Source organism: Nannobrachium achirus, assembly GCF_963921795.1.
Source record: "Nannobrachium achirus genome assembly, chromosome: 23".
NCBI classification, from domain to species: domain Eukaryota; kingdom Metazoa; phylum Chordata; class Actinopteri; order Myctophiformes; family Myctophidae; genus Nannobrachium; species Nannobrachium achirus.
The window spans coordinates 40,451,723-40,467,557 of NC_137830.1; the positions used below are offsets into that span (position 1 = coordinate 40,451,723).

The 15,835-nt window shown below is 41.1% G+C and overlaps 1 protein-coding gene across 1 annotated transcript in view; it reads left to right on the plus strand.

Moving 5' to 3' along the window:
• Positions 1-8,614: 8,614 nt before the first annotated feature.
• tulp3 (TUB like protein 3) overlaps positions 8,615-15,835 on the plus strand; it is a gene marked incomplete at both ends in the record, with an annotated part of 31,850 nt that continues 24,629 nt past the window's right edge. The window contains 2 exons of the mRNA XM_080753977.1: positions 8,615-8,670; positions 12,200-12,241. Coding sequence (XP_080610103.1) covers positions 8,615-8,670; positions 12,200-12,241 — 98 coding nt within the window. The remainder of the gene's footprint in view (positions 8,671-12,199; positions 12,242-15,835) is intronic.

A 15,835-nucleotide genomic window follows, 5' to 3' on the forward strand; every position in this document is an offset into this window, starting at 1 on the left:
GTGTGTGTGTGTGTGTGTGTGTGTGTGTGTGTGTGTGTGTGTGTGTGTGTGTGTGTGTGTGTGTGTGTGTGTGTGTGTGTGTGTGTGTGTGTGTGTGTTGGGGGGGTGGGGGTCTAGTTTGACATTTTTATAGTTTTTTTCTTTCTTTCTTATGTCTATTTAAGCCAGTTCTACCACACATTCCTGGTCAGATATAATACAATAATGACACCACCAAACCCCCATAAATATGATATGGTGGATTTTGACTGAATTCTGTGGAATGTGGAAAATACATGGGAAACGCCTCTATGTGAATAACTTGAATGCACTTTTCACATGTACGCAGATGTCACATCAGGACTCCCAGGAGTTAAGGCATAAACTTTGCAGTTTTTATTAGGACAGAGTGAAGCAAAGGAAAACAAAGCCTAAAATGTTTGCATGATGTCATGTTGGAGCATGTCTCTGTATTACATTTCCACCCCCTAATATTTATTAGGGGCGTTTAACTCAGTGAAATGTACATTTTCTTCATTAGTGCATTCTTTTGTTTTGAGACATAAATGGTAAATGGTGCATTTGTATTAAGCGCCTTTATCCAAGGCGCTTTACATAGATTGTGCATTACATTCACCCACACATTCATACACCGATGGTGGAGGAAACAATGCAAGGCACCAACCTGCTCACCGGGAGCAACTAGGGGTTCAGAGTCTTGCGGACTCTTTGGCATGTGGACAGGAGGAGCCGGGAGACATAAAGGGCTCACGATGCTGACATTGATTCGTCCATATGTATGGCATTTGTACTTTATTAACTCAATGGAGACTTGACTAAGTGAGAGAGCACGGATTTAGAATATCCAAAAGGAGACAGACTCAAGTTCAACTTGTCGACTGTTCACGAAATTCACTGTAAATCCGCTACTTGTGTTGCAGCTGTCTGTTTGAAGTCATCTCTTGCTCATGACAGCAGGTGCTGAGCCCAGGGCTCTAGTGAGTGAGAGACTGAAAGCTATTCAGAGTCACAGGCCTGCTTTCATCATGCAAGGAGATAAAAATCTGAAATGGCTCCCACCCTATCCTGTTCCACTCTGATTATTTGATTTGTTTGTCAGTTGTCAGCTTGCAGTCTCTGCCTGTCAGGCACTAAATATAGTTTTATTATAGTTCTTAACTCATCTGGTGCCGATCCCGAACTAGTTCGGCTTTATTTCAATCCAATACAATCTTTTTTTTATTAATTCACTTACCCCGAGCTGCTTGTAGAGTCGTGGGTGGTCCTGGCTCGCTAGCCGCTAGCCAGTTAGCCATTCTACTCTGTCCGACGATATATTCCATTAAAAATGGTTTAAAATACATTTTTGAGCTCCCCAATGTTCACCCGATGTTCGGCGCCGCTTCCGATGAGTACACGAGTGTGCCGATCCCGAAGTAGTTCGGCTTTATTTAATTAAATGAATAAAATGATAAGAGGCCTTCTGAAGCCTGGCTTGATTTTTGTAGCTACTAGCCGAAAGCTAACAACGTCCCGGCCGGCCGTAATTTGCGAACGCAATCGCCAATCTCCGCCTAATCCAATGAAAGACCGCATCTTTAAAGGCTTATATCTCTTTTTTGTGTTTTAGGAAAGCGGCGCGAGGTTTATTTACGGCGAAATCGCCCAAAAATGATCTTTTAGATGACAAAATGGGAATAGCCATTCTGTTAGCATCTTCATCCGGGACATTTCCATGCCGTGCATCAACGTGAGCACGTCAGGTCCTGGAAGCTGAAGTCCTGGAAGCTAAAGCGCTCGCCTATGAGAGATGCGCTGGCATTCTTTGGCCCCTAGAGGGCGCTGGCGCTCAAAGAGTTAAGACTCCCCCCCCCCCCCCCCCCCCCCCCTTCAAACTCCCCCCCCCCTTCAAACTCCCCCCCCCCCCTACAGTACAGGTAAAGGGATATTTCACTTTCAATAAAACTTTTGGTCATTTTATCGTCTAATCAGGCTTTTGTGACTTTTGTGTGATTTCAAGTTCCTTGATTCAGTATTTAGATATTTAATATTCATTTTATCAGACACGCCCCCTTCCTATACAAAAGTATTTTTTTCTGGTGACTCCTGATGCCCTTCTAATACGCAAGCGATAACTTTTTTTCATTTATTTCTGATCATTCTTTTATTGTTTTTAATTATTTACATTTTCCCTAAAAAATATTAAAAATAAATGAAAAAGGTTATGGAAAAGAAACGGCCATCTCACATTATTAGGAGGGTAGTATGAGTCACCAGAAAAAAGAACGGGAGTTTTTGATGAATTTGCCATGGTTAAAATGGAGTTTGAAGTTACAATGGGTTTGTATAGAAAGGGATCTGATAAAATGAATATTAAATAAATAAATACTGAATCAAGCCACTTTAAAATCTGTCCAGGGGGATCACAAAAGCCTAATTAGACGATAAAATGACCAAAAGTCTTTTTGAAAGTGAACATCATGAATGTACATCCATGATGTGACAGGCCTGTGCCATGATGCACCCACTTGTGGACCCATTAAGTCTATATCAATGGATTCTGTTTTTTTCTGTCAAAATGTCTCGCTGGATAATTTAAATAAGACAAGACAACAACACGTGCAGAAAGCAAGTCTCTCCGCTGGCTCTGTCCCTCTATGTCATTTTAATCAGGACTTGTGGAGTCCTGAAGAGCTACTATGTATTCTGGAGCTGGTTATCTGAGCCCTGTTGCAGATCGCAGATGAGTCACTTGACAGAGAATGGTTGGGAGCTTCTCACGACTGAGTGTGCTTGGAGGGCTGACACACAGGCAATGAGTGACCTTTATTGTAACAGCGTCAGAGGCATGTTCCACAGATGAGTTCTTACACAAGAGATGAAATGTTGTTGAAGCTGGTACACCAGGGGTCTTCAATGGTCTCAGGCCAAGGACCCCTTAGTTGAGAGAGATGAAGCAGGGACCCCCCACAACCTTTTCATAGATTCCATATAGTTTCATTGTTTGACAGCGCAATCAGTGTATTTTGGATTCATTTCAATTTGTGATTTCAGATATTTAACCACTTGAACTGTCAATACTTAATAAACTTGACCTTTCACTGTACTTAGTCTGCTCTTTTCCCCCTCCAAAGCTCTTTGCCAAAAATAGTCGATCTACAAGCTCGCGCTGCGAGGCGTTGTGAGCTTGTAGATCTGCTATTTTTGGCTAAAGTTCTCAGAATATGGACGCTAGGGTTCAAGTGGTTCTGTGGTTAATATGAAAAAGGGGGAAAAAAATAGTTTCTATCACACAACGATTTGGAGGACCCCTTGTAGTAACTCTGAGGACCCCCTAGGCGTCCCGGACCCCCTGTTGAAGACCCTGGTGGTACACGGATGAATTCCCTAGTCCTGCATAACGGCTTTGCCAGGATCAGGGTTTGATTCCAACTAAAAATGCTCTCTTACATTACACTACAGCACGTAGCCTACATAATATGTACAGTATGTGTTTGGATAAAACCATTGTCTCAATGACCATGCCCTCTGCTACTTTATGTGGTCACTCACGATTGCCTACACATCCCTAGATATTATGTTGGTCTCTGCCAGGACGAAGGGGTGGCCTTGGCCTTGACCAGGGATACTCAACTAGCTGAACCTGTGGGCCACATTACAAAAATGGCCAGGGGCCTGTTGATGATGACAACATTAATGGTACTTGATAACGTCTGTCTGTCATTGGCGTCTTTATATTTTCGATCTTAAAGTGATCCCTGGCTAATACGACAAATATGCCTTAATACATTATAATTGTCCTCTATAACTACAATGTAAAATTAAAAACACCTTAATTATTTTATTTCTTCTAGAAATAGCTAATCTTTCACTCAATAGGGGAAATGCCTGTCGCAAGTTGATGATGTCATAAATGTAATTTGTGATCTATCCCTATGGAATTTATGGCATGCATGTGCAAATAAAAACAAACGTAATACTTCCTATGGTTAATATGAGCATCAAATCAATATTTCAAATGTGTATGTGTTTTATTTTTTTGCACATGCATGCCATAAAAATGACACATGACATTTATGACATCAACTTGCAACAGGCATTTCTCCTATTGAGTGAAAGATTAGCTATTTCTAGAAGAAATAAAATATTTAAGGTGTTTTTAATTTTACATTGTAGTTATAGAGGACAATTATAATGTATTAAGGCATATTTGTCGTATTAGCCAGGGATCCTTTTAACAACTGACACTGTTTTCTGGCAAATGAAACATAGTGGTATTGAATTTGCATGAGGTGGTAAAATGAAAGCATCCGTCCGTTTTGGGTTAAAGTGCCGGTTCTCGGCATCAACTTTTCGGTGCTTGCTGCTGAGCCTCATCTTCGCTGCTGCTCTGAATGAGTGCACACATGTTTCCCTCCCTGGATGATTATGCATGTAATAGTAAGGTGATTAGGCTAAAGATAACTAAGATGATAACTTCATTCTGTTTTAAACATATACAAATATATATATATATAATCTTTTTATTTTATTTTTTATTGATTGATGGGCCAGTCAAAATTGTGCCATAGGAAGTGGCCCACATGCTTGTGTGTGTGTGTGTGTGTGTGTGTGTGTGTGTGTGTGTGTGTGTGTGTGTGTGTGTGTGTGTGTGTGTGTGTGTGTGTGTGTGTGTGTGTGTGTGTGTGTGTGTGTGTGTGTGTGTGTGTGTGTGTGTGTGTGTGTGTGTGTGTGTGTGTGTGTGTGTGTGTCGACGTGAAACTGTGCATACACCCTCCCTGGATGCTGTGTGTGTGTGTGTGGCAGCTCGACGTGAAACTGTGCATACACCCTCCCTGAATGCCAGAGCAGAACCTCTGGCCCGTATGTTTCAGATGTATTTTCTTTTTCTTCACATCTGCCTCTTATAGTGCCACCAGGAGGCTGCATTTGGCAAAACACATTTTTGTGTTATTACTCCGACAGATTTTGTCCAAACATCACACAAATCGGTACACAGGATCTCTATAGTCATGATGTGATCAAGACGGATATGTCAGATTCTTCATATTCCATCCTGATTGGAGGAGTGGTTTGCTTTGAACCGAATGCCTCAAATCATGAGCTGATTGCCGTAGGAGGCAGAGGAAAGAATGCCATTATCTGTAGTCATGTGATCAAGACGGATCTGTCTGATTTCTTATAGTCCATCCTGATTGGCTACCCCCACAAATCAACACATTGTGTCTGTGCAATAACTTCATCAACATGAATCCCAGGATGGAAATGTAAATGTTTTCTTTTGTTTTGCAGTTGGATATTGCCCAGTCTGCTTCTATTACACACCTGTCACTCTGCCCTGAAAGGGAGTGAAGGTCCCAAGGTTTCTTCTTGGTCTTTCCCAATCAGGGGCTTTTTCTCCTCGCTCAATTGAGGAATTATGACAGGGAGTGTCATTAGTTTCCTCTCTTTCGCCTTTGAGGCAGTAACGGTTTATTATGACTACTAACAAATACGTTTGAGTGGAGTTGAGTTATGGCTTTATAAATAATATGCTTAATACATACACTTTGCGTCAGTGAAATGGAAGTATGGTACATAAATAATAATAGAAAACAGCATAATGCTATAGTAATAAATGACCTGGTCCTTTCTTACCGCAAGTTTTGGCAAAGCAACAGTTCCATTGTTTGCAAAGTTTGGTTATGGTTTATGGGAATTATCAACAGGGTTTTGGAACAGTAGGCCAGCGGTCCAGGCCACTAAACTCCTCTTTATATTCAACATCTTAAACCCTGGTGTCCTGTCCTTATTATGTGTGTCACGGGGCGACCCATGCCCTATAGACATTAATTTATTTATATTTTCATATTTTGAGCATGGACTGCATTTCATGCATGGACTCTTTAATGCAACATAAAATAAAATATTAACATAATTAAATAAATAAATGACGGTCTCCCCATTCATTAGAAGGACAATATCAGGCACAGCAGGGATGTGTGTTTTAGAGTTAGAGTTTAAAGTTGAATGTGTGTATTAATTAAGTATGTACATGTTGAATAAACTTAAAAACTGTCTGGGATCCAGTGGTGCACACAAAAGAGTAGATGTAAAAATTTGCCCAGAAGCGTTTAATGTAAAATTCCCCTTGGGAGCATCCACAGTGTTTCAAGTATCTTTTAATCAAATAGAAAATGTCTTTGAGCAATCAGACTGTTTAGCTGAAAATGGCTGTTTGCTGGAGGAAACTAGAATTTAGCAACACAATTGCTTGTTCAGCATCTTTCCTCCATCATAATTTCCAGTATTCCAAGAATGTCTTGAGTGTGCCAAATCAACTGTGAACAACTCTTCAACCAAACGAGAGGACTAGTTCGGCAGCCTCTGCGGCAAAGAAGGATGGCTGAAGTGTAATTCTCTGTGGCAGCCCACCACATTCCAAACACATATGGCCTAGTTGGCTTGAGTATTGCGCTCTGTTGGTCATGTACTAAAGAGACTAAGAAAACATCTCTGGAATTCGTAACGAGCTGCAGCTTCCTTGTCCTGTTATAAGAATACAGCATTGCTATGAATGTATTGAGGCTATCGTTTCTGCTCCACTTGTTCATGATGAGGTTGTGTTTAGATCCGTACCGCCGGTCCCCCGCTGTTTGCTTTGATCAACGTCACGACTGCTACTACAAGTGACAGGCTCTCTCTCAGTTGCTAATCATTTAGGGTACACTTAGGGCTATTATTTGACTGTAAACAAGTGAGACTTGCATTGCTAGAAAGAAGTGAGGGAGGAGCGTCTGGGGACGTGATATTATGAACACTTTGTAGCCTATTTCCATCATTTGTTTTTGACTGTTTAATTACTCCCTTTGGTGAATGATTCAGCTGCATTCACCTGACTCTCTCTCGCACACGCATGCACACGCACACACACACACACACACACACACACACACACACACACACACACACACACACACACACACACACACACACAAACTCTGATGTCGAGTCCCGTCCTCGAGATTGACAGGTTGATAAAGGTTTTATATTAAACCGTGGCTTTCAGTCTGAAGCACCCAGAAGAGGAAAAAAAATGATCAGGTTTTGCATACAGGCCAATGTTATTAAATTCACCAAAATTAATTTATCTCGTAATCTATTCCAGATCACGTCCTTGTTTAAAACAAGCCCTTCTCTAATCTCTATCGACCGTAACAAAAGCATGGATGGCTGCAGTTTAGGGCGGTCACGATTATGACATTTTACATGACGATTAATTGTCACTCAAATAATTGGCGATTAACGATTTAATTGTGTTTTTGTCGTTGATAATTACATTTCTGTTTGGCTTTTAGGCTTTGAAGTTGCATATGGTAGATATGACACATAACCTAAATATACAAATACATTACTGACATATTTGACAACTTACTACTTAAAAAATAACATTGATAGTGGAAATAGCCGATCTACAAGCTCACAACGCGTCGCGATGCGACGCGTTGTGAGCTTGTAGATCTGCTATTTCCACTATTTCTGACATTTTTCAACATTCACGATTATGACGATTATGACAAAATAATTGCGATAAGACGATTATGTAATAATTGTGACAGCCCTACTGCAGTTGTAATTTTTCTGTTCTCGGTGAAAGAAAATATTATCGAATCGTGCATCCGGAAATACTCAGATAACATTTACTCGGATTACATTTACAAGGATAAGGAAAAAAAATAAAAAACCCTGGCACTGACTGACGATTAAATAATTGTTTAATCGCAGTCGCTGGCACTCAATGTGTTAATGAGCTCCTCCTAAACATTATGAGTAACGCAGAGGGGAGGATGTTATTCACACAACACAATTCACTCATGCTTTATCTGTTGACTTGTGCAACATTTTTGTGAAAATGTGAGCTATTTAAAGCTTTCCCGACATTGCTTCTAAGTGATTTGATCACTATGTCCTGTGATGTAATATGAACAACCGATGAGTCAGAGGAAAAAGGAGTTGTTCCTCAGAAAGTACGTCAATTTCACAAAAGGAACTTGGGGCGATGGCGTCACCGACTCACCGTCTGGGTTATCTTTAACAGACATGCCTAGTCATGACTAGACATGACCAGACACATTACTAACATTGTCAAAATGGCCTACCATTTTAGATGTAGAATCATCTGCCCCGTTTGGTTTGGCGTTATTGAATTTGACTGAGAAATCGGTTGAGAACCTTGGTCTTCAGGGCGATCTTTCCGGGCCAATGCACTTTGTTCCCTTCCCTTTTTGCTGCTTGCCACTTTCACCTCTTCCTATAGCTGCATCCCTGTATGTGTGTCGTCTCCTGAAAGTGTGCAGTCATGGCAACGGCTCCTAGTGTCCCCCGACCTCAGTTCGCTTGGCAGCGGTGGCCGCCACTCCTCTGGGTGGGACGTAGTAGCTAGCTACTCCTCTTTTTCACTCGCACAAGAGCAGAGGAGCTACGAGCCCGGCTGACTGACTCCCTTTCTAGGTAGGACTGCACAGTGGCCACGGGCACTGCGGTGGATGGATGTCACTCGTTGTGATACTGTAAAGTATTGTAGGCCTATTGATAGATAGATAGACAGACATTAGTTGGTGCAGCTCCGGACTAGATTTCCTGAAGCAGAGCATCGATGGACACGGTTAAGAGTGGAGGATCTCAGGTTGTCTACAGCCGCTGGTCCTACAGGTAGCCGCAATAGACATCTGACACACGCACACACACACACACACACACACACACACACACACACACACACACACACACACACACACACACACACACACACACACACACACACACACACACACACAGACAGAGTCTGACACACACCCACTTGTACTCACTTGTACTAAGTTGTCAAAGTTGTGTGATGGTTTTGGCCTCTGTGCCATGCCATTCATGGGGTTACAGTGTCAGCACGTTTTCAGATACTGAAGTTAAAGTGGTTCTCACAGCACACACACACACACACACACACACACACACACACACACACACACACACACGTTTCTGATCACCCTCTTTTATTTGTTTGTGGACTGTGGATTATGCTTTTATATAGCACTTTTCTAAACCGAAGTTACAAAGTGCTACACAAAATCACACCGATCAAAATATGTTCATGATAACATCAGAGAATCTTAAAGTCGCTTGCGTCACGACAAAGGCGAACTCCCATATATCCCTTTGCCCAGTCTGTCTTCAGTGCCTCTCTGACCAGTTGAATGGCTAATCTACTACCAAGGATCAGCGCCTCGCTCATGTTTCTGCACCCACGTCGTTACTTATTCAGGGCATTGGGCTGTGACTGGGTGCTGTAACAAGAGTTGGTGATTTGTGTGTGTGTGTGTGTGTGTGTGTGTGTGTGTGTGTGTGTGTGTGTGTGTGTGTGTGTGTGTGTGTGTGTGTGTGTGTGTGTGTGTGTGTGTGTGTGTGTGTGTGTGTGTGTGTGTGTGTGTGTGTGTGTGTGTGTGTGTGTGTGTGTACTGTACAGAATGTGTGCCCTGTTTGCTGCCTGGGGCTCCGTTAAAATGCTGTAACCAAGGATCTGCTTTGAATAGTGACCGGAAATAAAATGAGTACCGATCCGGACGACCCTTGCCGCGTGTTGCTCCCCATCTCTCCCCATTTCCTGTCAGTCTACTGTCCTATCCAATAAAGGCATAAAAATTACCAGGGTGTTCCTAAAAGCCAGAGTAGATGATAAAATTACCAAAAGCTTTTTGGAAAGTGAAATATCCCTTTACATTAAAGTTTAGTTACATTTGTTCTCACAAAGGTGTAGGATAACCCTGGTGAAGAGAGAGGCTACATCATTCCTGTGGGACAGCCATCACTTGTCTTTCATTTCCCAAGGCAGACATTAGGAGAACCATGTCCAGCTTTAAAGCTGGGAAGGTCTATTTGAGGAAACGTTCATTAAAATGGACAGAAGTCAGAATAGGTTCCTATCACAAAATCTTTAATGCTATGTGAATTGTGTTAATGTACATAGAACTACCATAGCTGGTCAGCATTAGCTCGTAGCTATAGATAGCAGACCCTCTAATCCTCAAACATGTCTTAGACAAAAATAGACGAATAACCAACACAAAGTAAAAATAAATATTTTTCAAACTGTATGGACGCCATGGTTGTTAGTCTTTATATCCATACAGTACACTGAGAGGATGGACTCCATTTACGCTGAAACCAACCAATTGGCTGCAGTTTGTTTTTTAATCAATGCCGGCAGAGGTGCAATGTTGACGGAGCAGAGGTCTCCATGGTTACCTTGGTGTAACACACAGGAGGGACAGCTGTGCCGTGTCCCTCTCTTGTCACCTAAGCTGTGAAGGACAAATGAAATATTGATTGCACCCAGCTGTTGCAGGCCAGGGCACATTGTTTTCATGCATTTGTTTGTATTTTCCAATAACACCTTTGCTACTAGGGGACATTATGATGCCCTAACAGATTAAAATGATCAGGATAATAAGGACTGTCATGTTTGAGCTCATTTTATGGAAAGATTGCAGTTACAGTACTCCTTTTAATGCTTTCTGAAACAAACCACTTCGGAACAAGAAAAGGTCCTGGTATAATAATAATTCATCTTTTTTCCCCGTAGCAAACCTTTCCTCAAAACCTCCACCGGCTGTCCGTCCGTCTGTCTGTCCGTCACGTCGCGTCACACTTTTGCCCTACTCATATCTCCGCCACCGTTGCCCCTATCCATGCCAATCTTTGCACACACACTCCTTGGCTGCCAAACCACAACCTCTTAACGTGGAGTCAGGGGACTCTCAGGGGGTCCATGAGAAGTCCCTTAAAATGAAGTATTTTAAATAATTTGCTGCTGTCATTAAGCATTCCCATTTAATACACCTCTCCTTGTCTGGAGTGTGTGCTCTTTCTGTTATAGGGTTCAGCTCTTCTAAATTATGATGGAAATTTGAGATCTTATTGCAAATTTGGTCCCATGTTTAGGCATAGAGGAAGGTAACATGTAGCCTCGCAACAGCCAGACTCTCCCAGGGGAGAGTCTGGGAGTCCTCCGTAGACAATGCATTACGCAATGACGTAGTTACTCACTTTGACTGACAGGTCCAGTCAGTAGTCATCAGCGCATCAAAACATCGTCGGGAGAACATCAAATACGTCTTTTCCAGACAGAAATTCCAAAGGTGCAAACTGTTCGTTTTTAAGTTATGAGATGCCGTTGATTTCAGATAAAACTTCGCTTAATGCAGCTTTTATTTGCGTTTTGTGAACTCGCATCGGACATGGGGTCCGCCATGTTTGTTGTCAAAATGCGAGAGCTGTAGCAGCCGCTCGACCAATCAGGAGCGGTGTGAGGCGGGTTCGCTTGAAATGCAGCCTTTTGATTGGCAATTAGAAAAAAAATGCTAATAAAGAGGCTCAATGGGAGGGACACCAGACCAAGAAAGGAAGCACATTGGTGATGACGTAACTCGGGATGGCTTGCGAGGCTAGGTAACATGCTCCCTACTCTTATGTCTAAAAATGAGACCAAATTTGCATCACTGAGAATTTTCAGGCACTCCTGACTTCTGATTTTCTACTCATCAGAGGCTTGATAAATACTGGCCCAGTTCTTTGTCCCGTGACAAAAGAAAATCTGCTCACATAATTTACTCTCTGCTAACAGACAGACAAACAAAAACATAACCATGTCCAATGTTTACATTATTAATAATAACTGAACATAATTATATTATTAATAAGACCCGAAATGCATCTGTGTCACGTAACCACTTTAACCATTCATTCTTATACTTTGGCCATTCAAAAATCATTAACTTTTTATACTTTGGCTATACAAAAACAGCAGATATACAAGCTCATAGTGCTATGAGCTTGTATATAAATCTGCTATTTTTGAAAATTTTGATAATAAATTTGAAAAATTTTAGCAAATCTTTGAATTTATATATTCTTTTAAAGCGAACATTTTTAACTCAAATCTTTGCTTCTGGGATTCCCTGGAACAAAGAATCTCGAGACGGGGGTCCGCGGTCAAATACATATAATGCTAGGGGGCCTTGACATTAAAAACTTTGAGCATCACAGATAAAGAAACTTAAGTTTTTTTTTCTTTTCAGAAAACCATCAATAGGCAAAACTATGTTGTTCTGACCTTGTTAACTTGCCACCATCTTTCTCTAACCATCCACATGTGCTGTGCTGTTGATTGCCCTGGTGACATCTGAAGACCTTCCAGCGCTGCCACCTTCTCCTCTACCTCAACAGCAAGGTAAGCAGCAATACCCCCGCCACCACACACATGAATGAACACACACACACACACACACACACACACACACACACACACACACACACACACACACACACACACACACACACACACACACACACACACACAGTTCTTGCCTAACAGTATGACGGTCAGTTGTCTTTTTTTTTTCCTTATAATTTTTTTCCCACATTTTTTTGCCTAAGCTGCAATCCTGGGCTCTGCTCTCCCTCTGCCAACCTGGGGAGGGCCCCGAACTGAGCTCATGCTTCCTTCAGTGCATGAGGAGTGAGCGGGCCGCTTCTTATCACTGACAGGGGGAGATTACCCGTACAAGCTTGTAGATCTGCTCTTTTCGGCGGCGGAGAGAGCTGCTAAATGCTGCCGCATTTAGCCTCTCCTCTTTGGGTTGAATCAAGTTTCAAGACCGGGCGGTCACAGACCTCCGGGGGGCGATAGCGATGTTCATAATTTCAAAAAATAGGCATTAACTAACTACTTGACATGGACAATGTTGCTAAAACTAAGATATCTTAGAGCTAATATCATTTTTATATACACAGATTTAGTAATAAAGGACATTTTATGTAGAGGCGACTTCCTAGTTTTTGTGCCTTTGTGATCAATCTGTGTCTGTGATAATGGTTGTTTGTTTCTACAAAAAACAGATGACCGACTGTATTATAATGTAAATCTCTGGGGCGTGTCATAGGTACTTTAAGTGGGCTTTATCAAGAGTCCACCTCTTTGGTTTTCTTTCAGACACTAGTGAAGTGTAAATTCTATTTGTATTTAGACCTGCTATAGCTATTCATTGCTGTTGGTGTAGAGGAAAAAGAGCAGACCAAAACAGAAAGCTTTTTATCATACACATTTTTCAATTCGAATATTGTGTATATAGTATGTATTGTGTATAGTGTGTAAAAGCTTCTTTAAAGGAATAGTTCACCCCCACCCAGAATATCCCCATTGATTCCGAATGGAGACACAAATGCATTTGTGTCTCCATCCGGAATCAATGGGGATACATTTATGATCAAATTATTGTCTTAGGAATGCGAGGAAAAGAAAAACATGATTGAACTCAAGTCTTCATGGGGTGAGTAATCGAAAAAAGTCATTTTGGGGTGAACTATTCCTTTAATCTCAAAATCAAAGTCTTCGAAGACGCTGGCTTTGCCTTGTTTCAGTCTACCTGGACATTGTCCCCCCTGCCCTCGTCAGTCCCGGATGTGTAATTAAACCCTGTGTTCAAGCAGGTCTCTGTTCTGAGGAGCTGTAATGGCCTCTCAAGGGACCCACCTGGTGTGTTTATTTGTATTTAGTTTTTTGGCCATTATCAACAGCTACAGCCACTTGGAGCAGGATGTGCTTCTTTAGTGGCATGAAGTAAAAGAGAAAAGATAAACCCGCACGCTCATCTGCTTCTGCTTTTCGAAAGCCAAGGCTCTTCATCGAGTCAACTTGACACAATGAAGAGTCTTGCTCGAATCATTAAGAGATGAGTGCGCTGGTTTTATTATTTGTCTTCACCATACTTTCAAACCCAGCACCTCAACCAATGTGTTAGTTTTTGTATGAGCATTCTTTAGTAGCATGCCATAACAGGGCATTCACGAATAGTGATTTTTAGTATTCGAATTATTCGACCTCAAAGTATTCGAATAGTCGAATATTCGACAGGACTGGCCAAACTGTCAAATATTAAGTAAGCAAGAGGCGAACATTGTGAAAATAGACTATCTTGCGAGGCGTTGTGAGCATGTATCTATTTTTCACAATATTTATCTGCGGAACCGAGTCACGTTAAATGTAATACCTACAATTCCAAGTGCTTGTCAGGGTAGAATAGTTCAGTAACAGTTCAAATATGTTTATTTGGGGGTCACGGTCTAAAAAGGTTTGAGAACCCCTGGTATAGAGCATTAACAAATTAATCCACCAGGGGCATTGACAACTCATTCTTATGACTTCCTATCTAGCCAAGCTTTATAAACTATATATTTTTTAAAGAGAAAACAATAAAAAAATAAAAAAGCGAATATTCGACTTCGGTGCACAACGTTGAATAGTGACTATGATATTTGAATATTCTAATATTTGGTGAATGCCCCATGCCATAGTCTCCTTATAATCTGTGTTCCACAGCCACACAAAGTACCCAAAATATTGCTCATGTGTGTGTAACCACTTAAACTGTATACTTGTTCTTGTTGTACGTCAAATAGTGAAAATAGACGTTCTACAAGCTCACAACACCTCGGCGCTTTCTGACCTTATAGTACACTGAATTACATTTGGTGTGCCAATGTGCAAGCAGCGACAATTACACATTATTGTCGATGCTTGCGTGTTGTGAATTTAATTCGCTGCTGAGTTGCTTACAGTCATGGTGTACTTTACGGTCAGCCTGCCATGTTTTTACCCTTCCGTAGTTTTTCACCTGTACAGAAAAACAAACTACAAAATCAACCCGAGGTTTCATTGCCCTTTAAGAGCAGTACCGTGGATGGTGTACACATCCATGATGGTGATAAGTGACTGGATTTGGATGAGACAGCTGCCTCACACATGCACGTGTGCAGTGGTGTCAAGTAACTAAGTACATTTACTCAAGTACTGTACAAGTACAGTATTTTTCAAATATTGTACTTTTACTCGACTAATCATTTGATAACTTTAGTTAAAATGGAGTTTGAAGTTACAATGGGTTTGTATAGGAAGGGGGCGTGTCTGATAAAATGAATATTAAATATCTAAATACTGAATCAAGCAACTTAAAATCTGTCCAGGGTGGTCACAAAAGCCTGTTTAGTGATTAGACAATAAAATAACCAAAAGTGTAATATCCCTTTAACCCTCTAAGACCCAAAAATAGAAATACTTGAAATAAAAAAAATAAAAAATAAAAAAATCAGATGGTGTTGTAGGAGTCCTAATCAGAGGAAAATGTAATGCTTTTATAAAAAAAAAATGTTTTTGTAAGGTTTTATAGCCATAAATCATAAATCATGCTCTATTTTAAATATGGGGGATATTTTTCACAATAATAACATATGTACATGTTCTAGACATTCTAATGATCAACAAACAAAAAAAATAGTGCAGGCATTTTACTTATGTTTTTGTGAGGAATAGCTTCCATGAAAAAGTGAGGTGTTGTTCGTCAAAACTCTGGAATGTCAGCGGGTGTGAATGTCAGCCTCTGTGGGGGGTATTTATATGCAAATATTGTGGCCAATGGCATTGTAATACTAAACAATAGAATCCAATGGTGACGTTTAGGTGGTAGGGGGAGCTAAAATAAAATGATTTAAACCTTTTTTTGGATCAAATATTACTGTAATATTACAACAGTGGGCTCTAGAGGGTTAAGTACATTTTGATACCAAAGTATGGTCGCCAGCGGATAAACTCTTTTTGTGTGTGCCTGACCAAAAACCCTGAGAGCGCATTCTGTCCCAAAGCCAGTGCCGCACCTGTCAGTCACTTCCAGAACCCTCCCCATTCCACCTTCGACTCACCCGATTGGACAGAGGGGGGAAACCAGAATCTGTGTGTATTTGCTCCAGCATAAACGTTGAAATGCATTGG